This window comes from Neolamprologus multifasciatus, chromosome 5 (assembly GCF_963576455.1).
Source record: "Neolamprologus multifasciatus chromosome 5, fNeoMul1.2, whole genome shotgun sequence".
Classification (NCBI taxonomy): Eukaryota; Metazoa; Chordata; class Actinopteri; order Cichliformes; family Cichlidae; genus Neolamprologus; species Neolamprologus multifasciatus.
The window spans coordinates 19,184,483-19,211,246 of NC_140443.1; the positions used below are offsets into that span (position 1 = coordinate 19,184,483).

At 42.6% G+C, this 26,764-nt stretch overlaps 1 protein-coding gene across 6 annotated transcripts in view; it reads left to right on the forward strand.

Moving 5' to 3' along the window:
- Positions 1 to 1,126: 1,126 nt before the first annotated feature.
- erc2 (ELKS/RAB6-interacting/CAST family member 2) overlaps positions 1,127 to 26,764 on the forward strand; it is a 47,241-nt gene continuing 21,603 nt past the window's right edge. For 2 of the 6 annotated variants that reach the window (XM_085158453.1, XM_085158451.1), the window contains exons 1-5: positions 1,128 to 1,355; positions 6,042 to 6,849; positions 20,917 to 20,940; positions 24,374 to 24,808; positions 25,145 to 25,219. In XM_085158453.1, the coding sequence (XP_085014579.1) occupies positions 6,178 to 6,849; positions 20,917 to 20,940; positions 24,374 to 24,808; positions 25,145 to 25,219 (1,206 nt within the window). In that variant the 5' untranslated portion in view covers positions 1,128 to 1,355; positions 6,042 to 6,177. Of the gene's footprint in view, positions 1,356 to 6,041; positions 6,850 to 20,916; positions 20,941 to 24,373; positions 24,809 to 25,144; positions 25,220 to 26,764 lie in introns of all 6 variants that reach the window. The other 4 variants (XM_085158449.1, XM_085158454.1, XM_085158450.1 and 1 more) reach the window with 4 other exon arrangements.

Below are 26,764 nucleotides of genomic sequence, written 5' to 3' on the forward strand. Positions count from 1 at the left end.
AATGAACTAGATCAGATGTGCAAGAGTGGTCCTGATTCTGTGACCTATCATTCTACAGGTCACAGAAACATACGGGCTTTGCTGTTGAGTCCTGTTATACATAAGTAACCCTAAAATACTTCAGTAAATGTACTGAGTTACTTTCTACTACTTGATTGTAATTTGTACTTTTATCTAATATTAAATACACAATTTTACTACTTAAAGCAGCAGACTAAGTGCAGGAGCTGACAACTAACCACCACACTTGTATTTGGGGTGTTGTAAAGCATGTAAAGGTGGACTGCCCGTGGTGTGCCAAAAATTGATTGACTACCAATTAAAAAAAAAAAGATTTCTAGTGGGGATTTTTGTGTTTTTTAAAGCAAGATATATTTGTTTGCTTTGGTAAACAGACTGTGACCTGATGACCTGATTCAAGTATCTTTATGACTCTGTGTTATTGTACTTACATTATAACCAATCCAGCCTTTTTGGGCTACTTAACATATCTTTATAAATGGACTGTTTCTTATATCGCACTTTTCTACTCCACTTGAGCGCTCCAAGCGCTTTACACAACATGCTTCATTTACCCACTCACAAGCACTATTTTTCTACACTTAAGTGCTGTCTATCTAACAGACACACACATTCATACTCTGATGAATGCATCGGAGAGAAATCTGGGATTCGATATCTTAAGCAAGGACACTTAGGCACAGGTGTGTAATTTCCAGGGGGGTCAGGACCCCCCCCCCCCCCCCAAAAAAAAAAAAAAAAAAAAAAAACCCAGACCAAACCAATATAACCCCCCAATAAAATTATGAATTATTTTGCATGAATAGGCTGTTGATTTTCTTTACTCTTTACTCAGTTATTACCAGCAAAATAGTTGCATTTTAATCATCTTCGAATTTACCCAGATTTATTTATTTAGACAGAAATCTTGACCCCCAGCCCCAATGTTTAGCTAGTCTGCTCTGAAGGTACAAGGCAGGCATCAAAGTGCTTCCAGGCCCCTGTGCACGCAGGTTTGATGCGCTATTATTGCCACTGGGAGACGTGCAAACAGAATAAAATAAAACAAGATCCAAATATCTTCTACTAATGTGGGTGGGAATGGTCAGTGAATCCCATTCAGCACCAAGATGTGAGATTCAGCGCAGGCCGCTCTCTGCATCCTTCTCTCCCATCCCCTCCCGCCAGCTGCCACTTGCAGTAGTGGTGATGCTGCTCCCTGGCGTGTAGAGGAGGAGAGAGAGCGTGCCCGCTGCCCAATGACAGCGCAGGATGCTGAGAGAGGCTGCTCGGGTGAATGGAGGCGACAAGATGCCGTCTAGAGCGGCGAAGAAGAGGAATTAACATCGATAAAGGTAAAGCCCGTGCGTTTATTTTACCTCACATCAGATCTGTGATTTTCATTACAGAAGAATGAACGCCTGATATGCGCGAAGGTTTTTTTCCCCTGCCTTCTTGAGGGTTTCATGAACGACTTGCCGGGGGAAAAAGGCACAGGCTGTGTGCATTTAAAAAAAGAAGAAGAAGAAGAAAGAAATCCTAATTCCGTGGTGGCTGATTGCATAGCTCACTTGATACGTACGAATTTGCATTTTAAGCCGTGTTGACGCGATAGAGCAGCGAAGTCTTTCAAAATAAAGGTTTCAATCGCTTTCTCCACGGCGGGTTAGAATAATATTTCACTGGTGTATTCAGATGCACACCACGCTGGAGCTATCGAAAATGTAGGCCCAGTGAGCTGTCAATTGCTCGGTCGTGCCTTCCTGTATTACTGTGCTGCATTAAATGTAGCCCTTATCACGCAGTGTCAATAAGGCGACATAAGGAGAAACACCTCAGCTCCAAATAGTCGTTTATGACTTAATGAAGGCTACCGTGATATCGGGGTGTTTGACATTTCCCTCCCCCCGCCCGTGACATCTTCCATTAGGAGCCTGAAGCATAAGCTGGACCATCCTTAAATACTGGAATTTGGTGGATAAGTGGACATCTACATTTTCTCATCTAATCATCCAAGCGTTAAAGTCCGTGGGAGGCATTCGGGGGCGTCAAGGCTCTGTAGTAGAATACATGATGAGGAGGCTGCATGTGTTGCACTTACTCGCGTAAGGAACCGGTTGGCGTGCTTGGCCGCCTTCACATGAATTACTAACTATTATCGGCCCATATGACAGTCTATTTATAGAAAATGTCCTTCTTTGTCCGCCATTGGCATGCGCTCTGACCTCACATTACCACAGCCGCTCCATATAGTTTAGTAGGCTGGTCGTTTCATCGGTTTTATCAGGGTAAGAACAAAATACCCCCGTGCAGCCTTTCATAAAATGTCACGATTGCCTGATAGGAAACACTCCCCCTGACCCCAGAGATAGCCAAAACATCCCCTGTGGTGAAATCTTTGTTTCGGGACATCTGTACCCTCTCTGCTGTTTCCGCACCATTTCTCTCTGATCGTTTCTTTACTGTGTTATACTGTAATTTGCTCTTAGGTTTGTCACCTCAGCGGCATAATCTATGTTTCAAACCCTCCAAAAACACGCGTGTTTGATATTTACGATCGCAATAATAAGCCCACAACAGAAAGCCTGGATAATAAAGTCTGTAAACAAGTTTGGTGTCATAATGGAAGTAAGCTCTGATTTCCCTTCTGATTTGTCATGGAACCTTTTGTTATCCATATAAGGTAGATGATTGCAGTTGGGCTTGTCATCAGCTGGCATCTCTTGAGGTTCTTCTATATTATCACTGTTTCTGCAAAAATAGATACTCTCTTTTTTCCATTTTTTGACAGTTTTGTCATTCTGGCTTTCTCAGCAGTGTGCTTCGGATGCAGTTGATTCAAGTTTCCTTTAGAAAAGGGTTATAACAACAATAAACGAGCCCCCACAGTCTTTTATAACACAGTATATAAAGTAGAACATAGGATGTTATGGTATTTGTCACAGATACTCAAAGTACCAGTGTACCAACAGAAATACAAACTATTGCTTGAGTCCAGCTTCTAAAATGAAACAAACAACAATGACTAAATGGACTAAATGGATGATTTAGTGTGAATTTTTTCACTATCTGCAATCTTACACTGCAAGTCCTATGACCAAACCACAATTTATAGAGTTCCATCCAACTATTCCACCAATGCAAGTGCAAGGAGTGAAATACATGACTGTGGCACAATGATGTGCTTGGGATGTGCCATATGGTGGACAGGGAATACTGTGCAATGTAAAAGCCTTATCACTAGCAGCTGATTTCTGTTAGGACAGAGAAAGACACACTTTTGGTCTGTTTACTTTAGCGGTGGCAGTCTATTGTGCTTTCAAAACCTGTGTTTGTATGTTGTTGTTGTTTTTTTAAAAACATTTCCCAGCATTGTTCTGCATGTGTGTTTTTCCTGTAATTTCAGAGTTTATATGCCTAACTCGGAGTGGAAGTTGGATAGCCTTAAAAGCTTCAGCGTTGGGCAAGAAGACACATTTTAGGTCAACTTACAGAGGGAGAAACATGCTGGAGTCACTGCCTGAATGGTTGGCTCATCATTTGTTACACAAGTCAAACTAAAACAATAATCCTAATTCTGTAGAGACCCACATTTATATATCCTAACAAACTCTGATTCACTGGATATTTTCTGATACATTAATGCCTCAACTCTGAGCAGTGTCATCTATTAGAAAAAAAAGAATGATTATGAGGCTCATTAGCAGGACAGTGCTAATTTGTTAAAAGATGCTTCTCTGCAGTCTTTTGCTGGATATGTTGGGTTTTTTTCCCCATAAATTTACCAACCAGACTTCACAGAGCTGCTGTAGCAAGCTGACCGCTGAAGATAACAGCAGCAGGCTTTGTTGTTGCACATGTCAGCATATTTGAAATTTGCATTTAATTTGCTCGTGTCCCTTTGAGCATGTAAAGTTTAAAAAGACTGTTTTTTTGCAGCTAAAGGATATGGATGAAATATCTGAAGGCATTCTCTGTCCGAGCCTTTAGACAGATTTCATTTGATTTGCTTTTGCCCTTTTTAAATATATACATATATCTGTCCAACCCCGTTCTGTTTCCAGACACCTGTTACTTAATACAGCTAGCAGAGAAGACACTGTCTCGTTCCACTTCCTCAGCCTGGCTGCAGTGATCGCTGCTGGGCAGGCGCTGATTTACAGATGAAGCTTCAGTGAAAGCAGCTGAGGGTCCCCGTCATCCAAAATTGCATTGAATTTCACACACTGCCCAACCTGTCGATATGCTCTACCGTGCCATTAATTGTCATTTTAACTGCCCTTTAAAGTAAAATAAAAGAATGTACATGATAATAAAAATGGAATTATTTGCAGAATATACCCTTAAGTAATTTCTGTGCTGCATATACAATTAAACATTTTTAAAAATTTTTTTTAACCAGACCTTTTTGAAACGTGTTCAACCGTTACGTCAGACGACTGAGGTGTTTTATCTTTGTTAGCCCTGGCATAGTCACCATGGCAACTGGATCTGCGTAACAAGTGTCACCAAAGGAGACACTTTGATGGAAGAGTCTGGTTCTTTTTAACTTACACTGAATGCCTATAAGCTCAGTTAACGTTTGTCTTATATAGGGTTATACAGGGTTATATAGGGTTATATAAGGTATTTGACCCCAAATATAAGCTACGGTGTAATAAGGACATGAGGTTTAAATAAATTATAAGCGCAATACATCTTGTGATATATTTAAACTAAAGATGGCACAAAATGACACATCCATTATTACACCCATTAAAAATTAACTCTCCCACATCATTTTCTCCCATTTAGCCAGTAATGTCTGCTTTGTTTTACAGTCTTTTAATTTCTGAAAAAACAAAACAAAAAACAAACTAGGCCCCATACTATGGCATTACTGTTATAGTTAATACGAATCCCTTCACATGTTCAAAAAAATGAAACCCAGTCAAAAATATCCATTTATTTTCTTCATTGCAGTCTGGAGTCTATGCCAGATGACACTGGGCAAAGAGGCAGCGTACACACTGGGTGGACAGGTCAACAGTCTAACACAGGAAAACGCAGAGAGTCAGACAACCATCCACACTTTACTGTTTGCACATAACAACATGCAGTTAAGAGATAACGGCTGCAGCATTGTGCTGATCCCAAAGACACGTTCAATCCCAAACTCTTTACAGTCTTATTGTGAATTTTACTGTGTGAGTTAAATTATCCGTTTATGAGACAATAAAATACTGCAGGGCTTTACTCTGTTCTGTTTGCCATGGAATCCGTTAGTTGTCTTTTTCAATTTCTTTAGATATTGCATTGACTGCACTGTTGGATGCACTGTGATACTCTGTGTTCATGTGCTGTGGTGCTCTTCATACTGTTACAAGCATGCTCGGTCATGCTTCTGTGTATGTGGGACATGTTATGGGCTAACTGCTCATTAAAACCACTTTCCGAACAACACATTTTTCTCCTCGCACGAGGAGCTAATTAGGAATCAACACTGCTAATTGGGTCTGTACTTTATCATTATATCTTAATATAATAAAACAAAACAACTAATAGCCCCTATTAGTTTTAATTAAAGCAATATCATTAGAATGTGAAAAAACTTAAAAAAATGACTTTAGATGTTTTAAAGATTTTTCTTTAGTATCTCAGTAAATTTTCCATGGATATCATTGTTCACTCTACTGCACAGTAAGCAAGCATCAGTGAATGGGCATGTGATATATTATTCCTGTGTTTGAATTAGTCCGTTATTTATTTGGGATCATTAATGGGATTTACTGAATCCAGTGGGATGCTGGGAGATTCCTGTAAGTCACATAAATTGTGACAATTTGCTGCTAATAAAACGAATAAATGATAAAACTAGTTATTTTTCAATCCATAGTAATATTTTGCAGGCCAGGTCTGTTTTGGTATTATTTTCTGAATGCAGTGGTTTTTTTTGTTTTGTTTTTTTGTAATAGTAAATGCTTTGTTTCGCTGTGCCTTTCATGTGACACGTACAAATAGTGGTTATTTATCTAACAGAAGCTTCTCTCCTGTTTCCTCAGATCTGACTTTGATCTACTCCACCTTTTCAGACATGAAATAAGTCACCCATGTGCAGTTCTAAGAGTCAGAGCAGTCTCATTATAACTCGCCCCTGTTAAGGACCCCTCTGGTGGCTACACCGCCGAATCACAGGACATGTACGGCAGTGCCAGAGCTGTAGGCCATGTAGAGAGCAGCCCCGTACGGTCCCCGCGCCTACCAAGGTCCCCCAGACTGGGCCATCGAAGGGCACACAGTGGGAGCGGGGGCGGTGCGGGGGGCAAGACGCTCTCCATGGAGAACATCCAGTCCCTCAACGCTGCCTATGCTACTTCGGGGCCCATGTACCTGAGTGACCACGAGGGCGTGGGCTCCACTGCCACCTACCCAAAAGGCACTATGACTCTGGGTCGCGCCACCAGTCGGGCCATGTATGGGGGCCGTGTCACAGCCATGGGCAGCAGTCCCAATATTGCTTCTGTGGGGCTGCCTCATGCTGACCTTCTGTCTTACAGTGACCTGGGCTCCCTCTCCATGCTGCACCCCCACCACCACCAGGGGGTGCCCTCTGCTCTGCTGAGGCAGGCAGTGCGGGGCAGTGGTGGGGAGCTGCTGGAGATGCAGGCCCAGCTCAGGGAGATGCAGAGGGAGAATGAGATGCTGCGACGGGAGCTTGACCTGAAGGACAGTAAGTTGGGATCTTCCACCAACAGCATCAAGAGTTTCTGGAGTCCTGAACTGAAGAAGGAGAGGATAATGAGGAAAGAAGAGGCGGCTCGTACGTCAATCCTCAAAGAGCAAATGAGAGTCACTCATGAGGAGAACCAGGTGAGACAAGCCCTCGTAGCTGTCATAATCCACTCATTACTGCAGTGAATTTCAGTTGCTGCTTTTGTCTCTTGCCTTTCTATTTTTTTTCACGTACTGTCCTTCTTGAGCTGTGACTGTGCTTTCACCACGCTCTCCTTCTGCAATAGACCACAGTCATCCTCAGTCCAAGATTTCAGAGAATTATTGCAGTCATGTTTTTCAATACTTGTGGGAACCTTTCTGGAAAGAGTTATTTGTGTGCATAAATATTTAACATGCCGACACTCTCCTCTCCTTGTACTCCTCTGCAGAATCAATGTCACCTCAGCCACAGGAAATACAAAACCCTAATCAAGTTTTTTACAATATACTCGAAATCTGAGCTTATTAAGTTAGAAGTGCAGTGACGCTGCCAACAGGTGAACTGAACTTCCTGCACACAGTATAGAAGCAGCACTGCTTAATTTTAGTGTATTTTTTTAAAGGTTCAGCAGATTGGCCCTAGAGGGGGGAGATGTCAAAAGGTTTTCTGCTTGCCTCAGTGTGGGGGTGTAGTCATGGCCCAGTTAAATCACTGCCTGACAAGAGTAGGCACAAGGCCCAGACACAATTGTCAAGGACTCTTAAACACTCTCTATCTGTCTTACTCTCTAACTGTCATTCTCATTTTCCACTGTCTGTCCTTTACTCGCACTGGCTTTGATCATCTCTCGCTGTTTACCTCTGTTCATCTGGCCTTCACAGCATTCACTTTAAGAGAGCTTTCAACCCACTTTTGGAGTTAATGAAGCAAAAGGCTAACCTGCAGCTTTCTTCCTCTTTTCCACTGACCTGTGTGTGCAGCACACAAATATCTACAGAAAACAAGGTGGATAAAAAAAAAAACCCAGCTGCGCTCACGTTCATGTTGAGAAAATGCTCATCCTGATTTTAATCATTTTTATGTCAAATCTTGGTGGCAGAAAACAGTTAGCTGACTCATAGTGTGGAGAGAACATTTGAATATAAAGCCCTTAGTTCAGTTGGATATGTCATTGCTGACGATACAGTGCACTAGATTGTGGAGTAGGTCAGCGTATTGCTTGTCTGGCCAGACTGAACCGTACAGTATGTTTTTTCTTTTTGTGGCAGGCTGTGGCATGATGCAGCAAATTGAAGAATACCTCAGTGATGTAAAGGTTAAATATGACCAGCCGGCTGGCGTCTTTGTGCCAGTTTGAGATGTGATTTAAAATAACGAACAGCCAGTGGGGCATTCATTACTCAAAGCAGCAGACGGTGTCTCTCCACCCTTCAAGGTCATAGAAGGATAGTGTTAGCAGGACCGTCACATGACTGTCTGTCGGCACATCGGTTTGGATTTATGTATAAGAACAGCCCTTTAAAAAACAAATCGGTTTGGACACACCTGATTTGACTGGAGTTAAAAGGGCCTGCACTTTTTATTCTTGTGGTTACAGCAGTGTCATGAGGCTAAACTGAAAGATGCGTCACATGCTGGATACCTAAACCTGCTAGCAACCCTCATAAAGGGTGTGGGGCAGGTGTACTTTTGTCTTTCTTTATGATTCCTAAAAAAACAAAGGGGCACTTGTTTTGGGTGTGAATGAGCACAGCAACTGACATTGTAAAAAATTGTGTGGTGTTATTCGATTTCATTGATTTGTTTTTTGAATCCACGCCTGAATAAAAATGATATCATCATTTGCAACACATTAATTTGGCAACAGTTGTGTAGATTATGCACAGCCTTTGTATTTGAATAGTAGGCAGACTGTCTGGTTAGATGGTGAAATTATCCACTTTACCTCATTATTACTGATGAGAGTCTGTGTCACGCATCGGGATGAAGTCAAAGATTTAACATCGAAACAAGTTTTGTATGCAAATGTGCCTGTTTAATAGCGGTGTCAGTGACAGGACCAAAGCAGTTCTTTACATTCAGTGTGATTAGGTACTGAGTCCTGTATGCATTTTTAGCCTGGCTTCAGACATTGCAGTGGCTGATTGGTCCTGTAGAACATAAAGGCTATACAGTGTTGGCTTTAATAGGTTTTCACTTGCCACAAATATATTTAGCCTTGTCCAGTCCATAGTCATCCCCTGCACTGAGTGATATTTATGTTCCTCCTGGTAGGGCTCATTAATGAAGTATGTCAGCTAATAAAAGGCAGATGTGCCTTGTTACTATAATTGGTCTGTTCTAAGTTGATTTCTGGGCTGCAAGGCGTCCTTACATAAGTGCATACTTGCAGTGGAATGCTTTGGTCACACCCACTAGGCTTATTCAGAGGCTGAGTGAGGAGCAAATTGCTTCATTAATAATGGAGTAATTTCAGGCCAATCATTACGTCTGTCTTGCAGAACTCTTTACAGTTGCATCAGGTGCCTTGGGCCTCTATTAGCTTGAGCAAATGCCATGCATTATTTATCGTGCGAAATCTAGAATAAGGGAGGATGTGCTTCTTTTTTTAAGACAAACTTTTTAAAGACATGCTCTCTGGCATTAGAGTTTGCCTTTTGTCTGTTTTGTAAAGCAGAGATTTCACTGTGAGTGAAATACCAAGCGTAGCCTGCAGAGCTTTTATCAAAACGTTCAATGGTCATGACTGGAGGTAATGATTACTGATTAGCCCGGGACTGTTTTGTGCATTTTTAATGTAGTGTGGCTGAGGCCGTTAGAAAACTGTTCTTTTTTGACTCCATTTCACCAAATGTTTTGCTGCGCTCAAGCTGGAGAAGAGCTGCTGGAGGCAAATATGTGAGCTAGAGCATACCATATCTGACTGAGTCATGACCACTCCTGCTCAGCCACGCAGTCAGCCTGCATCAATGCTTTTCACAAAAATGGAGGCTGAGCTTCCCAGTCCCTCTGCTCTGTGTCTGTGCATGGGTGCAATGTTTGCTTATTTTATGCTGGAAGATGCCAATCTTTACATGGTGTTAGCACAAGTGTGAACTTGTGAATCTCACCAGAGTGTTGGAGTATATTTTAAATACCTCATGAAAAAGCTTGTATTCCGCATATCTGTGTATGTAGTGGGTGTGAGTGGACTGATGTGTTTGCATTCTTAATTAGCGGTTACTTCCTTTTGTAGTTGTGCTGGCTTGTAAATGTGTGCACAGAAGTTTAATTGCCAGGGTGTGTTTGTGTGGGGGGATAGTTAATTGTTTGTATGTATGATTCATGGCTCAGGTGAACCCACTATAGAGTACATTAGTGCAGTTTGTTGATTTATCCCATTTCATTAAGTAGCAAACAAGCTTGCAGCTGCCACACACACATGATGAGCAAAAGTACTGATGACACGTTGATTCATGTCACAGTCAGCGTCATGTGAATAGTCACTTTGCTTAAAGTGCCCATGGATCCTTCCCGTGCCTGCCACTCTCCATCAGAGCACATAAGATGGCTGCTGCCTCATCCACACGACAGGAAGGTGTTGAAATGAGGAGGCCGTCTCCCTATTTTATTTTGACAAGATGAGATTAAAATGCAGTTTACATAGGACAAGGCTGCTAAGATTAGGATGAGAGTAAATTTGTTACAGTCTCCTTTTCCTACAGAATCGCATCAGTTTAGATTCAGAGGAGAGATTTGAATGCAGAAAAATCATAACAAGTAAAGTAATAAAAATATGCACAAATGTAAGCCAGAAAATAAAAGGTAATCACACAATTAATGACACTGCAGTTTTGCATTTCTCTAGGAACATACTTGAATCTTGTTATTTCAATACATTACACTGAAGCATGTCAAAATACAGTGGGGGGAAGAATGATCTGATCCCCTGCTGAGTTTGCTCACTTGCAAAGAAATGAACTCTAATCTTCTCTGATTTTTATGGTAGTTTAATTTTAATGGAGAGAGACAGAATATCAACCAGAAATTCAGAAAAAAATTACATTAAAGTTAAATCCTTGTTGGCAACCACAGTTGTAAGACAGCCATAAGATGTTTCTTGTAGTTGCTCAGCAGGTCTTCACACATCTCTGGTGGGATTTTTGGCCCACTCTTCTTTACAGACACTCTCTGAATCCTTGAGGTTTCTTGGCAGCTGCTTGGCAACTCAAAGCTTCAAAGTCTGGAGACTAGCTAGGCCACTCCATGACCTTAATGTGTTTCTTCTTTAGCCATTTCTTTATTGCCTTGGTCATATGTTTTAGGTCAGGGGTCAGCAACCTTTCTGATGATGAGTGCCATCTAAAATTTCCTCAGAAGTCAATGTGCCATATGATTGCATTAGCAATAAATTTAATAATGCTCTATACTAACAGTTACACACTATATAGAACAACTTTATAGAATTATATTTGTTCGCAGATGTTGGCAGCTATCAGCAAATAGTTATCAGCTATTTTGAAACAAAAAAAAATACACTTTTTATCCATAACAAGAACTCTATAACAGCAAATGAACTGTACAACAGAAAATGCAAATGCTATTTATGGTCTCTTCACAACAATGATAAGAAAAATAAACTGGGCCAATTGGCATGTTTGTTAATACAGAGATACACATGTTAATGTGACCTCTGGTCTCTCACTCAGAGACACAGGTCTCCGAGTGTCCAGCATTCAGATGGCTACCTGAGGACACTCTTCGTGTGAGAGAAATCTGCTCACACAGATATGTAGAGCCAAATACTGTCAAATACTGTCAATAAGGCCTCTGCAATGTTCTGAAGACAGTTAAACTTGTCAAGCAGTGTGATGTCCAGCAGGTGAAAATGCAAGCTCCATGAACACGCACAGCTATGGATACCAGCTGCATTTGTATTTCTGCAAACTTTGACCCCCACAGAGTGTGAGTTCTGTCACGAGTCTACCGATGTATCTGTGTATTTCCGCGGTGTTGATGCTGCGCTGAGCGAACAGCTCCTGAAGCGTTTGAAGTGTCGGAATGTTGAAATTTCAACATCGCTTGAAAGAACTGCCAGCTAGCAACGTCCCTTTCACCGGTAGGCTAAGTTATTTTTAGCTTATTAGTTGTATCTGGTAGTTGGGGTTGTTAGCTAAGATACCATCATTAAGAAATGGCACAACTAATGTGTCTATGCGAGCTAATTTGCGATGTGCACCGCTGGCCCGGCCATTTATTTTTTAATGCACCTTCTCAAATTAATTCACTGCGTGTCGTGCCCAGGGCTGGACTGGGACAAAAAAATCGGCCCGGGCATTATGACTAGAGACCGGCCCACCAGGTATTATAGGAAAAGCCATAAAGCCTTTGAATGAAAACAAACACTGTTGTGACAGTGATGTACAGTCTTGTTGGTATATGTATGATTTCTATACATTTTACATCAGATAAAAACTTTGGTTGTAAGATTAAGATAATTATTTATTAAGAGCGAGACATTTTAAATGCGAATAAGAAAGAATGAATCGCTACCTTATCGTGGTGGAGGGGTTTGTGTGTCCCAGGGATCCCAGGGGCTATGTTGTCTGGGGGCTTTTGCCCCCTGTTGGGTCTCCCATGGCAAATTGGTCCTGGGTGAGGGACCAGACAAAGAGCGATTCAGAAGACCCTTATGAAGAAAACATAGAGGGAACAGTTTACCCTGCCTGGGATAGGGTTACCGGGGCCCCGCCCTGGATCCAGACCCGGGGAGGGTGCCCGAGGGCGAGTGTCTGGTGGCCGGGCCTTAGTCCATTGGGCCCGGCCGGGCACAGCCCGAAAAGGGGACATGGGCCCATCCTCCCGCAGGTCCACCACCCGCAGGATGCGCCATAGGGGTTGGGTGCATTGTGTGCCGGACGGCGGCCAGGAGCGGAGGCCCTGGCGGACTCATCCCTGGCTGCCAAGTCTGGCAATCGGGACATGGAATGTCACCTCTCTGGTGGGGAAGGAGCCTGAGATTCCTGAGGAGGAGTTCGGAGAGGCCATGGAAAAAGACTTTCGGACTGCCTCGAAGAGATTCTGGCAAACCGTCAGGCGTCTCAGGAGGGGAAAGCAGTGCTCTACCTGCACTGTGTGACTTCTGATTTTGACTGAGAAAATTGTCGGGTGGTGGAAGGAATACTTCGAGGACCTCCTTAATCCCACTGACACGTCTTCCGAGGAGGTAGCAGAGTCTGGGGATGAGGGGAATGACCTGCCAATTTCCGGGGCCGAGGTCACTGAGGCAGTTAAACAACTCCTTGGTGGCAGAGCCCCGGGTGTTGATGAGGTCCGCCCCGAGTTCCTGAAGGCTCTGCACGTTGTAGGGCTGTCCTGGTTGACACGCCTCTACAATGTTGCGTGGAGATCAGGGGCAGACCGGGGTGGTGGTCCCCATCTTTAAGAAGGGGAGCCAGAGGGTGTATTCCAACTACAGGGGGATCACACTCCTCAGCCTGGGAAAGTCTATGCCAGGGTGCTGGAAAGGAGAGCTCATCGGCTAGTCGAACCTCGGATACAGGAGGAACAATGCGGTTTTCGTCCTGGTCGCGGAACACTGGACCAGCTCTTTATCCTCTCAAGGATACTTGAGGGTGCATGGGAGTTTGCCCAACCAGTCTACATGTGTTTTGTGGACTTGGAGAAGGCATTCGACCGTGTCCCTCGGGGTGTCCTGTGGGAGGTGCTACGGGAGTATGGGGTGTCTGGCCCATTGCTATGGGCCATTCGATCCCTATACAACCGTTGCAAGAGCTTGGTTCGCATTGCCGGTAATAAGTCGGACTTGTTCCCGGTGGGTGATGGGCTCCGCCAGGGCTGCCCTTTGTCACCGATTCTGTTCATAATTTTTATGGACAGGATTTCTAGGAGCAGCCAAGTGGCGGAGGGCTTTCACTTCGGTGGCCTCAGAATCTCATCTCTGCTTATCGCAGATGATGTGGTTCTGTTGGCTTCATCGAGTGAAGGCCTCCAGCTCGCACTGGAACGGTTCGCAGCCGAGTGTGAACCAGCGGGAATGAGGATCAGCACCTCATGGTTCTCAGCTGGAAAAGGGTGGAGTGCCCACTCCGGGTCGGGGATGAGTTCCTGCCCCAAGTGGAGGAGTTCAAGTATCTCGGGGTCTTGTTCGCAAGTGATGGGAGAAGGGAGCCGGAGATCGACAGACGAATTGGTGCTGCGGCTGCAGTGATGCGGACGCTGCTCCGGTCCGTCGTAGTGAAGAGGGAGCTGAGTGTAAAAGCGAAGCTCTCAATTTACCGGTCGATCTACCCTCACCTATGGCCACAAGCTGTGGGTAGTGACCGAAAGAACGAGATCGCGGATACAAGCGGCGGAAATGAGCTTCCTCCGAAGGGTGGCTGGCCTCTCCCTTAGAGATAGGGTGAGAAGTTCGGCGATCCGGGAGGGGCTCAGAGTAGAGCCGCTGCTCCTCCACATCGAAAGGAGCCAGTTGAGGTGGTTCGGGCATCTGACAAGGATGCCTCCTGGGCACCTCCATACCGGAAGACCCATCCATGACCTGATGGATGGAGGTTCTCATCCAAGGTTTTACAGTACATGGCCCCATCCAGTGACCCCTCAATGCAGTGACATTGTCCTGTATGGTAAAAAGAAACCCAGAACAGCCCCAAAGCACAATGTTTCCACCTCCACGCTTGACTGTGGGGGGGATGTTTTTGGGGTCACACTCAGATTTTTTCTTCCTCCAAACATGACAGGTAGAGCTCGATTTTAGTTTTATCTTACCACTTTCCCCCCAAGGCTTCTCTGAATCATTTAGATCAGGGGTCCCCAATCCCAGTCCACGAAGGCCGGTGTCCCTGCAGGTTATAGATCTCACCCTGGGTCAACACACCTGAATCACATGATTAGCTCATTACCAGGCCTCTGGAGAACTTCAAGACATGTTGAGAACGTAATTTATCCATTTAAATCAACTGTGATGGATCAAGGACACATCTAAAACCTGCAGGGACACCGGCCCTCGTGGACTTGGATTGGGGACCCTTGATTTAGATGTTCACTGGCAAACTTAAGACAGCCCAGAACTTGTGCCTTCTTGAGCAGGGGGACCTTGCAGGTGCTGCAAGAGTTCGATCTATTACATTGTGGAGTGTTACGGATGGTGTTCTTGATTACTGTGGTCCCAACTGCTCAAGATCTTTCATGAAACTCCAGACAGAAGGCGATTGACAGTTCTTTTATATTTCTTCCATTTGTGAATAATCATATCAGCAGTTTCTCCCTTTTCACAATAATTCTTGCTGATGGTCTTGTAGCCCACTCCAGCCTTGTGCAGGTCCACGATCTTGTCTCTTACATCCTTTGGCAACTCTTTGGTCTTATGCAAAGATGGTTTAGAGCAGGAGTATCTGTGATTGTGCTCCCAATCTGTGGGAGCAAGAATTCTCCCAAAGGCTTGGTTTCAGGGGATGAAATAATTATTTAATTCAATGACATGCAAATGAATTTATAACTTTTATGTAAGGTGGGGAAAACCCTGGCAACTATTTTCACATTCACATTGAAGGTCACTTTAGAATCACCATTTAACCTAACCCCACTAACAGTCTTTGGACTTTGGGAGGAAGCCAGAGTACCTGGAGAGATCTCATGCAATTCACGTGTGGGAACACCGCTAACCACTGCACCACTGTGCTGCCCTGATATTATGCCTCACTCCATTAAAATAAAACCTTCATAAAAAGTAGATACTGTTAATTTCTTTGTAAGTGTCAAACTTACAAATTCAGCAGGGGATCAAATATTTATTTCCTCTAATGTAACATAGATTATTGGAGGTAAAAAAAACCTGACATTTAAAAGAAATGTACATTAGTTCTTTTTTTTCTCATGCGCGGTTCTGTTTTTCTAATTCATGCCTGATTAAAAACCATATCATGAGCTCATTAATTTGGCAACATTCCTGTAGATTAAACACAGCCTTTACGTTTCAGTAAAAGACAGACTAGCTGATTTTTCATGCAAAATGACCGTGAAATTATCCACTACAGTCCATCGTTACTGATGGGAGTGTACATCATTATTTTGCATCCGTTTGAAGACGATTAAATAAAGAAGTATCAAATTAGCTTGCTGTTATTCATAGCACATAAGCCTGAGCCTAATGGATACACTAAAGCCCATGAACTCAACGTTACACTACCAACACAGAATTAGTAAAGGAACACACAAACTGTGTCACAGGTTCATTTCTTCTTTTGATGGCTGGTGCATTTAATCCCACAGTTTCTGCTGCCTGCCTCATAAAGTATTAATTTATATTGTTAATTATTTGCAACATTCTACAAAAAATAGACTTTGTGAACATTTAAGAAAACGTAAGCTCATTCCATAACTACAACAAGGACTGAAAATCATGATTAGCAGAGGCGTGCGCTGACAATTAATGAAAGGCAAGCAGTGTTGATGAATCAATCAGTGATTCAACTGGTCAATGCACAAATGGTCCGCACTTACGCACTTCAAGAGTGCAGAAATTATTTTGATGATTTTCTCCTGTGCTGAAAATCTATGTACTGCATCTTGTGAGACAACTGTCATTACCAGCTTCCTGCGCTCTTGAACTGTTGGTAGGTTTGAGAGATCTTCTCTATAGTTCAGTCAGTCTTGTCACCCCCACATTTACTGATACGCCACCATGGATGCATGTGGGGTTAGGGTTATCCATAAAGATAGCAGACTGTGTTGCCCAAAACACACAAAAAACAACAGTACTCTCTCACCATTGCTGTCAAGATACACACGTATTTCTTACTTTCAGCAGAAAGAGAAAAGATGCGATATACCTGTGGGAGAGTTCTTTTTCACTTCCAGTGATGAATGAAGTAGCCTACAGTAGTTAGTGATGATAAGTGGACAGATATTATCTCAGCAACTAAAAATATGGGGTCATCACATTTGCCTGGCTATATATTTATCTCTCTCTCTCTCTCTCTCTCTCTCTCTCTCTCTCTCTCTCCCTCTCTCTCTCTCCATATGTATATATGTGTGTATGTGTGTGTGTGTGTTTGTGTGTGTAAATGGCTAAAAACTCAGTTACAATAAACTTTAATTAAAAAAAAAATAGATAGCAGCACTCTCATTATGGCTTCTCTCATTTGATGATGATGGATTGGGGTAATCACCACCCCCGTATGTTATCTCAAAGAGAGCAGAAGTAAGTACATAAACCTTTACGTGTGCCCCCATGTGCACTCAAATACATCAGTTTTACAGGCGTTGGTTATGAATCTAATATTTAATACATTAACGGTTAAAGAAGCCAAAAGTTAACATGTGTTGTATTTTATTGCTCAGAGGGTTTAAAAACAAAACATTGGCTGTTTCCAGTGTATATTGGTTTGCTCTGACTTGTTATTAGGTTATAGCTAATAAATAACTTTTATAACCATGTGGATGGCAACTTTGCATTATATTATCCAATAAATACTAGCAAACATGATGACAATAGTAGTACGAATAAACAGTGTGCTATCAATGAGTTTAGAAACATAAATAAAAAAATATAATCAATAAATTATTTGCTCTTCTTTTGCATATTACATCAACAGTGAACAGATCTGCATCAGTGCACAGTTTAACTGCTAAAATGAATAATTTTATCTTGTGTTTGAACTTCATATCATTCTTCACAGTGGCACTTTGACACTCAGTTAATTAAACAAAGCCTAAGTGTAGAAGATCACTCCTCAGTCTTTGGTTTTTATCAAACTTAATGATGCTGGAGTATAATAGTTGGCTGTTCTTGGCTATGAGGAGAACATCTAATATGTTTAGCCATCACGCCTACAGCTTTAAACATCCATATTGAAAGATATCAAAATGAAATTCCCCTACCAAGGTTTAATCTTTAGTAGTGCTGCATAGAAAAAATCTTGCTGCACACTTGTGTGCTGCCTTGACTCACAGATTCATGCCTTTACTCTGCTGCCTAACTTTCCTGTAGCTGCATGCAGATGCACAGTTGCCTCGTGTGGGTGTAATTGTGTATTGTCAGCTGTCACGACATACAATACAAAGATTAGGAATGTAGTGAGGAGTAGGCTGCTCCGAGTCAGCACTTTAAAGCTGTCTGTCAGATGCAAACACCCACATTCTTTAACACATACACAGACAGTATGCCACACATATCGCAGCTTTTTCCTTTGCCACCTGGTAAAACCGCCTAAATGCCACCAGCTTTGAATACAATTCTGAGGGTAGAGTAGCTTTAACAGTTTTTATTACTCATTGCAAGACACATTTTATCCTAGTAAACACCCATCCTTGTGGGCAACTGGTTAGAATAATAAGGCGGGGCAGAGTAGAAGTTTCTGTTGAAGTTTCCTCTGCTTCCAAGATTTATGGAGGCAAAGTATAAGTCTGAAAAGGTCATGCCTTATTGTTAAACCAACAAGTGATAGAGGTGGAGCAGGAATACTAGTTCTTTTAAACAGGGTACAGAGGGAGGTTGGCTGGCTCCTCTGACATCTGCTGTTGAGGAAAAAGGTGCTTGATTGTGGAACACATTTAAAATTTTCCCAACAGCTACAACTATTTGATGCCGCCTGTCAGCCCCTGCTAAAGAGAAGAACTCTTTAAAAAATGTTAAGGATGTTAGAAATCAGCCAGTATTTTCACAGAGATTCCTGAGCCTTTGTTGGATAATTTAGCTATGAAGAAAGAGCATCAAAGGCATGTTGTAGGCAGGAGATTTTACACTCTGGGTTCAATCTGTTTAATGTCATGTTTGACTCTTTAAGATGTAGCACGTGCACATTCTTACAGAACAACAGTACTTTTAGATGTCAAAATGACAAAATATAGTTTTAAAGTCTTCATACACCTTCATACACCTCTCATTAGTTATTATTAATGTGTGGCTCTCTTCCACAGCATGTCTTTGTCCTGTCTTCCTCCCCTCACCCCAGCCATTCGTGGCAGACGGCCGCCCCTCCTTGAGCCTGGCTGGAGGTTTCTTCCTGTTTTTCCAAAGCGCTTCCTCATAGGGAGCCATATGATTGTTGGGGGTTTTTCTGTTTTCTTTGTATTATTGTAGGGCCTTTACCTTATAATATAAAGTGCCTTGAGGCAACTTTTACTGTAATTTGGCATTGTATAAATACAACTGAATTGAATACTTACTGTAGTTGTAAGCTGCCTTGTGGTATTGTGCACAATACAGTGCTTACATAATACAGTGCTAAAGAGTAAGCACATACAGTGGTTACTCTTTGCATGAGTAGGTAGATGGAACTGTAGTAAGTTTCTGTCTATCAATCCTGCCTTATCCTGTGGTAGCTGGGATATGCCTCAGTTTGAGAAACAGGTAAGGAAAATGGATGGATGGATTGCTAGAGTAGAGTTAGGTCTAAAGTTCAGGTTAATGCCATTTTGCAGACAGATTTTTTAAGAAACTTATTCCACTTAATCTCAGTCTTTTTTCTCTAGATTAACCAATATAGCAAAGTCTTCCTTTTTATAGATATATTCCTTAAAATGGCTGAATCGGACTCCTTGTTTATGGTCTCTCTCAAATGGATTTCCTGTTTCCGCACTACAAGATTTCTGACAGCCAGTTACCCCCGGCTGCACCAGGTGTCAGTCGAAGAGGGAAGCTTAGCATCTCTCTGCGACTCTGGTGAAACCTCTGGAAGCAATTTTTTTAGGATATGCGGCGAAACAGAAGCCTACTCGTGAGAGAGAGGGTGACCAAAAAGGGAACATCCGCTGAGTCATTACTGACTCACAGAAACTTCCACAGTTCTGCTGTGATTATTGGAGGAACGGCCATGCAGTCGATTTAACCCACAGTGCAATTATGTAAATGGATTCACTGGACTGGCTTTTGCAGTTCAGTTCCAAGATGGGAGGTAATTTAGGAGAAAGGAGCAGAAATGAGGGAGGATAAGAAAGAAAGTATGTGAGGAGAAATAAACGGTTGGGTTTCAGTATTTGCAGAGATTTAACCTCTACATATTCAAAAAATTTGATATATTTCTAACATGTTTTTATGTACATAGCAAATTAATATTTCTCTGAGAGAGAAAACTTTGTGTTGAAAAGTGTTTGTCACTAAGAGACTGTTCAGGTTTTAAAGTTTGGCCTCATTCTCTGTTTTATATGTTATACTTCCAACAGCACTGACTCAATGAAGGGAGTTGTGCTTGGCAGCAGTCCTGCAACAATGCTGACACAAACACCGCCCCCTGATGGCCGGAAGAGTACATGTTTTATATTTACACAGTATCATGTCAGTTCTGTGCTCAGATACTGAGCCAAATGAGAAGGTTTTGTGACATTTATGATAATTTTGCATTTATATTAAGAGGTGGCTGTACTACATATATTATAACGTAGTTACACTGTAATTATTATAAATTAAAACTGCAACTAGTGACTCTGTGGTTAATCTGTTCATTACTCTTTCAGTAAGTTCTGATGAAATGGTAAAATAAGCTATCAAAGATCAAAACAGATATTTGCTGCAAGATTGTAAGAGGAAAAAATTTACTTTTAAAGCTGGTGTAATGTTTTGCGTATTTGCTCTATAGCTGCAGTTTTCTACAATAATGCTTCATCTCATCATTATCATTCTTAATAACATAATTTATACTGCTTTTATTAATTGTACATCTATCACTGCTGCTAACCAGAATGCTTAACTGTTTTTTAAAAGCCATTTCCAATCTTTTCTTCATCTCTTTCCAGAAAGGTCATTCTGATAAAGTCATCATTTTTCTGTGGACAGACTTTTGACTTCTTGTAGAGAGAAAAAGCAGAAATAAAAGAAATAGCTGAGCTCTAGTAAGTCTACAGAAGTGTACAGAATTCCATCCCTAACTTTTTGATGGTTATGTGTACACCATCTGAGCACTCTGTATAGACAGAGCTATTAATGTGAACACACATATGTGTAAGTGTGGAAGTACAGCTCAGGACTCTGAAGCATCCTTTATCAATTAAATGCTGTCACTATTAAAATGATAAATTTTTTCCATTGCTTTTCCTACTATGACAAGCCAAAATGTCTGTTTTTAAGAAGAATTTGCACTACTGACTGTGGACTGATAAACTGGCAGCTCTCATTTTAATCTCTGACTTATTTATGTTGATCATTCGTCTCTGTTGCATCAAGCTCTGACGCTGTGTTTTCACCATACATTTGTTTTTCTGTTCATTCTGCCCATGCTCTGCAGCTGCTGGATGCCAGGAGAACCAAGGTTTGTCCCTATGTTTGCACCACGTGCTGAGTGCACAACATAGAGTCACCTTCAGTGTGGCGTGTATTTTCAGACACCTGGCAATCCCTTTGCACCATACAGTCCTTTCTCCTATGAATCCTATAACTCCTAGAAGTTAAATATTTTCAGTGTTTCAGGCTCCCTTCTTGTCCTATGAACCCTGGTCTTTATGTTTCCTCATTTTAAGAGTACAAAGCGATTACTCTGTTTAATGTAATAATGTCTTGTGCTCCTTTAGTACAACAAAACCTAAAACCTCAGACTCCCCGTGAAGTCAGTTTGATTTCACATATTTTCCACTCCTTCAGATCCTGACTGAGCTATTTTCTGAACAAAGAGTAATTTGTGCTTCACTCTCTGTCTCTGCTGGAAGAAAATTTCAACAGAAGTCAGTTTTTGACAGAAACTGGGCCTTAAAGGTATTCCTCTAGACCCAAAACCAATCAATAAAAAGAATGTGAATGGTGTATAGCTTTGATATCATGTAATACGGACAGACAAATTCACAAACATGCACACCTTTGTTCAACAGATGGCTGATTTGTCTCTACGGGGTATCAATACTGTAACTTCTGTTCATTAATTTTATATTTTAACTAGTTTTCATCCACCCAGCCAGTCTCTACCAGGAAATTTCACACTTAGTTTGCATATGTTTTCATTGTAACAGTATGCCCCCTGTGATATTTTTAACTTTTAGTATTCGTGTCCTGGTGGCAGATGCATAAAGCTGTGTGTATGCAAAAAGGCAAAGGCAGATTTATGAAACCATGCATACAGAGTGTGCTCTTCAAATGCACCTAGACACTTAGATTAAAACAAAAATCTGTATAGTTGATAAATTTTGTATCCCATATGATCCTCATCAGTTTCACCATATTTGCGCTGATTTCCTCTAAAAATGTCCCTCATATGGTCTGAAGATCTAGTGCATCTAAGAAAATTTGAGTATTGTGAAAAGTTAATTTTTTTTGTGATTAAATTAAAGAAGGTGAACTTTGATACATTCTACATTCATCATATATAAAGTGAAATATTTCAGGTCTTTATAAAGAAAAATATAGGTTTCATTTTGAGTGAAATACTGTTCACACAGTATAAATAATGTCTATCTCTCAGTCTAGTTCCGTACATGCAAACACAACCCAACTGCTGACTTGACAGTTCTCCAGATAATGATCATTGACATCATCCACAAGGAGGGTAAACCACAGGAGGGCACGGAAGAAAAGGCTGGCTGTTGCAGAGTGCTGTGCTGAAGCTTATTTGTGGATAGCTGACTTCAAGGGAAAAATGTGGTAGGAATAGTGCACAAACAGCAAGGATGACAGCAGCCTTGAGAGAATCGTGAGAAAAGTTGATTCAAGAACTTGGGAGAGCTTCTCGAGGAGTGGACAGATGCAGTGTTACTGGGCTCTTGCACAGACGTGCAAAGTGCTTTTTTTTTCAAATGAAACAAAGGTCCTGAAATCTGGGGGAAGAGTGGAAAAGGCACAAAATCGAAGGTGTTTGAAGTCCAGTAAGAAGTCCGCACACTCTGTGATGACTCGGGGTGCCAAGTCCTCAGCTGATGTTGTTGGTGTTTTAGTCCACTGTTTTTTATCAAGTCCAAAGTCAACACTGACATCTACCAGGAGATTTTATAACACTTTTATGCTTCCATCTGCAGAAAAGCACCACTTGCTTACAGTGCCAGAACTGCTACCATGACCATGTTATTACTGTAAATGATTAGCCAGCCAACTCTCCTGACCCGAATCCCGCAGAGAATCGAAGATGAAGATGAGAAACACCTGACCCAAAAATACAGTCGAGCTGAAGGCCGCCATCAAAGGGACCGAGCAGTAACACCTCAGCAGTGGAACAACCTTGTCATACTGCTCTGATGCAGTAATCAGTAGTAAAGGATTCCCAAGTACTGAGTATTTATATAAACATATATTCCATTAATTAAATGTTTCTACATTACAAATTGTTTTAATAGTTTACTGGACTTCTGATTTTCATGAGCTTTAAACCATAAAAATCAAATCCATTCAGCCATCCATCCATCTTCTCCTGCTTTATCCGGGGCCAGGTCGCGGGGGGCAGCAGCCTAAGCAGAGAAGCCCAGACCTCCCTCTCCCCAGCCACCTCCTCTAGCTTATCCGGGGGAACACCAAGGCGTTCCCAGGCCAGCCGAGAGATATAATCTCTCCAGCGTGTCCTGGGTCCTCCTGGAGGGACATGCCCGGAATACCTCACCCAGGAGGTGCCCAAGAGGCATCCTTGTCAGATGCCCAAACCACCTCAACTGGCTCCTTTCGATGTGGAGAAGCAGTGGCTCTACTCTGAGCCCCTCCCGGATGGCTGAACTGCTCACCCTATCTCTAAGGGAGAGGCCAGCCACCCTTCGGAGGAAGCTCATTTCCGCCGCTTGTATCCGCGATCTCGTTCTCGTTCTCGTTCACAATTCACCCAACCCCTACGGCACCTCCTGTGAGTGGTGGGCCTACGGGAGGATGGGCCCATGTCCCCTTTTTGGCTGTGCCCGACCGGGCCCCATGGACTAAGGCCTGGCCACCAGACACTCGCCCTCAGGCACCCTCCCCGGGCCTGGCTCCAGGGCGGGGCCCCGGTAACCCTATCGCGCGGGCAGGGTAAACTGTTCCCTCGATGTTTTCCTCATAAAGGTCTTCTGAATCGCTCTTTGTCTGGTCCCTCACTCTGGACCAATTTGCCATGGGAGACCCTACCAGGGGGCAAAAGGCCCCGGACAACATAGCCCCTGGGATCCCTGGGACACACAAACCCCTCCACCACGATAAGGTAGCGATTCACGGAGGGGATAATAATCAAATTTAAAACAAAAAAGGCTTGGAATATTTCACTTTATGTTTGATGAATACAGATGATTATGATCATCTAGATTTAGAATTAAATTAAATTTCAGGGTGTTCAGTTGTTTTTTTTAGTTCATCTACACACTTTCTTCACTTATATGTACCAGTTTACATAAAGTTGAATGTGCATGTTATTGTACATGCACTTGGTCCCTGCTTTCTCAGAGTGAAAGTCTGACCTGTGAGAGCACCAGGGTGTTTCTGTGTATAATAAAGCCCTTTACAGACTAATAAATTAATATTTGGAAGCTGTGAATTATTTTTAAAGATATTTTCTCCAACAACTGTAAATCTATGCAGTCAGGACTTAAATTAGATCCGTGCTTCACACTTTTTCAACAAATAAACCTACAATCTAAAAGCGTGCCAAGGTAAGTCATGTGTTCCCCATGATCAACCTGCTGTGGGATTGTTTGTTCATCCCCATGTGTAGTGTTATTACGTAATGTTGTGTTATGAGCTATACCTAAAAATAATTTCAATAATTGGTGAGCCTCTGTGTGTGTTTGTATATGTGTGTGTGTTTGTAGCATCTTCAGATGACCATCCAAGCTCTGCAGGATGAATTGCGCACACAGCGAGACCTCAACCACCTGCTGCAGCAGGAGAGCGGTAACCGCTCTGGGTCTGAGCATTTCACCACCATTGAGCTGACAGAGGAGAACTTCCGGCGGCTGCAGGCTGAACATGACAGACAGGCCAAGGAGCTCTTCCTGCTGAGAAAGACCCTAGAGGAGATGGAACTGAGGATCGAGACCCAGAAACAAACCCTAGGTGCCAGAGATGAGTCAATTAAGAAGTTGCTTGAGATGCTACAGAGCAAAGGCCTGCCCCCGGGCCCGGGCAGGGCGACCGAGGAGGAGGAGCAAGAACGAGCCCGCCGCATTGCTGAAGCAGAGGCGCAACTGGGACACCTGGAGGTCATTCTGGATCAAAAGGAGAAGGAAAACATCCATTTGCGAGAGGTAGTATATGTCGAGGGTTAAGATGATGATGTTAAGTCATTGCATTCACTGCTTTAGAGTAAAAAAAACTGTTCTTTTGTTTTGTTATCACTAGATGGCAGTGCAGCATGTCACAAAATCAATATTCTCTGCTGCTTATCCCTGCATCATAACAATTATGTAATGTATGAAGTAAAAGAACTGAAGAGCTGTTGCATGAAATATTTTGCATGTGTAAGCATAAAGCTTTTATGCATTGTGAGGTGAGCTTTTGAAATTTTAATAATCTAGCTATTCATTGGAGACCACGATCGGTTTTGCTGTACCGCTGCTACAAATTGTTGTCTTTTTTTAAAGGAACTGCACAGAAGAAATCAACTGCATCAGGACCCAAGTAAAACTAAGGCCCTGCAGACCATTATAGAGATGAAAGTAAGACTCCCATACGGCCTGCGCATAAACACATACAGCAGGGCCCATCATCAACTACGCTTCACTGCTTCTTTTTAAAGCCAGATGTTATTTTTGCATTTACCTAACTGACTGACGTTCACAGCTGTAGCATGTTTGCCACTGCATGTCTAAACCTGGAAACCTGTTCCGCCAAATCTATTGTTGTGATTGTGATCGTCAGCAGCTGAGTCAATCATCAACACACTGACACACTCTAGCAAACACACACACATACACACACACACACACACATGTACTGCTCACAAAGCAGTTGTGCAAACATAAACAAGAGTCAATATTACTGTTTAACATTTCAGCTGTTGTGGCTCGCTTGACAGATGGCCACTACCCCAGACAGTAACACACCACACCAGTTTCATGACAAGATGTTTTCTATTCTGCATGACAGATTGTTTTTAAACATCCCAGACTCCAGCTCTATCATTTCAGCTTCATTTTTCTGCAGGCGAGTATTGTAACTCCAGAGCATTGTTTTAAAATTTTCATTCAAGGTTTCTGAACTGAGGAAAAACTACTGAGCTGAGCAAAAAAAAAAAAAAAAAAAGTATAAAAGGATAGCTAGAATTTTTTGTTTCATGCTGGATGAGGAACCGAGCCTTCAAAGCATCTTGGATTTTAAACAATTCCACAAAACATACCATATGGAGAATCTTTTAGGATGAAGGACCCCACCCTCTTTACACAAGCATGTTGTACAGCAGCTGGATGTGACACTAGCGATATCAGACTCATCCAATGAACCACTGTAGACACCACCAGCCTCACTGCAGAGGCCTGACATCACTTCCTCAAAATAAATCATGACATCATCGCTGAGCTGACACAGCCCCTCTCACTCGGCTGGATCCGTGCCGAGCAGGCCCCAGCCTAGTCATGTGATGTGCAAGCTCTAGGATCCTGTTGATTTTCATACGGCGCGCGGGGAAGTCCCGCCTCCTTTCTCCTCCTGTGCTGTGCAGGAAGACCCTGCATCTCTCCCCCTCTCCTCTCTCCCACTGCTGTGTTGATGCTGATGGAAGCACGAATAATCCTCCCTCCCTCTCTTCCCCTACATCCCTCCCACCCTCTCCTCCTCACTCACCAGAGACAGTGCACGGTATATAGCCTGCCTGCTGCTGCCATGGAAACAGGTGTGGTTGTTTATGACAGTGAGAGGCCAGTATGCAGGGAGATAGAGAGACAGAGAGGCATACAGAGGCAGGGAAAGGGAAATAAAGAGCAAGATTTACTGACCAGGTCGATGTACCAGTGATTACATGTGGATGGAATAAAATCACTCTTCTTTAAAGGTACGATGTCTTGTCTCGATTGCAGCAGTGTTAGTTCATTGATGTTCGTCTCGTAACACAGAGACTGAGGTGAGGTGCAGCAGCAGGGCGAAGTGCATGTACAATGTGCAGTGCTCATACATTGACGTTAACCCCTCAGATCCTTGTCTGGTACTTCATCATTCCTCATCACATTTCCCACCTTCCTCTGCAGCGGGCTATCACTGCCCCTGCT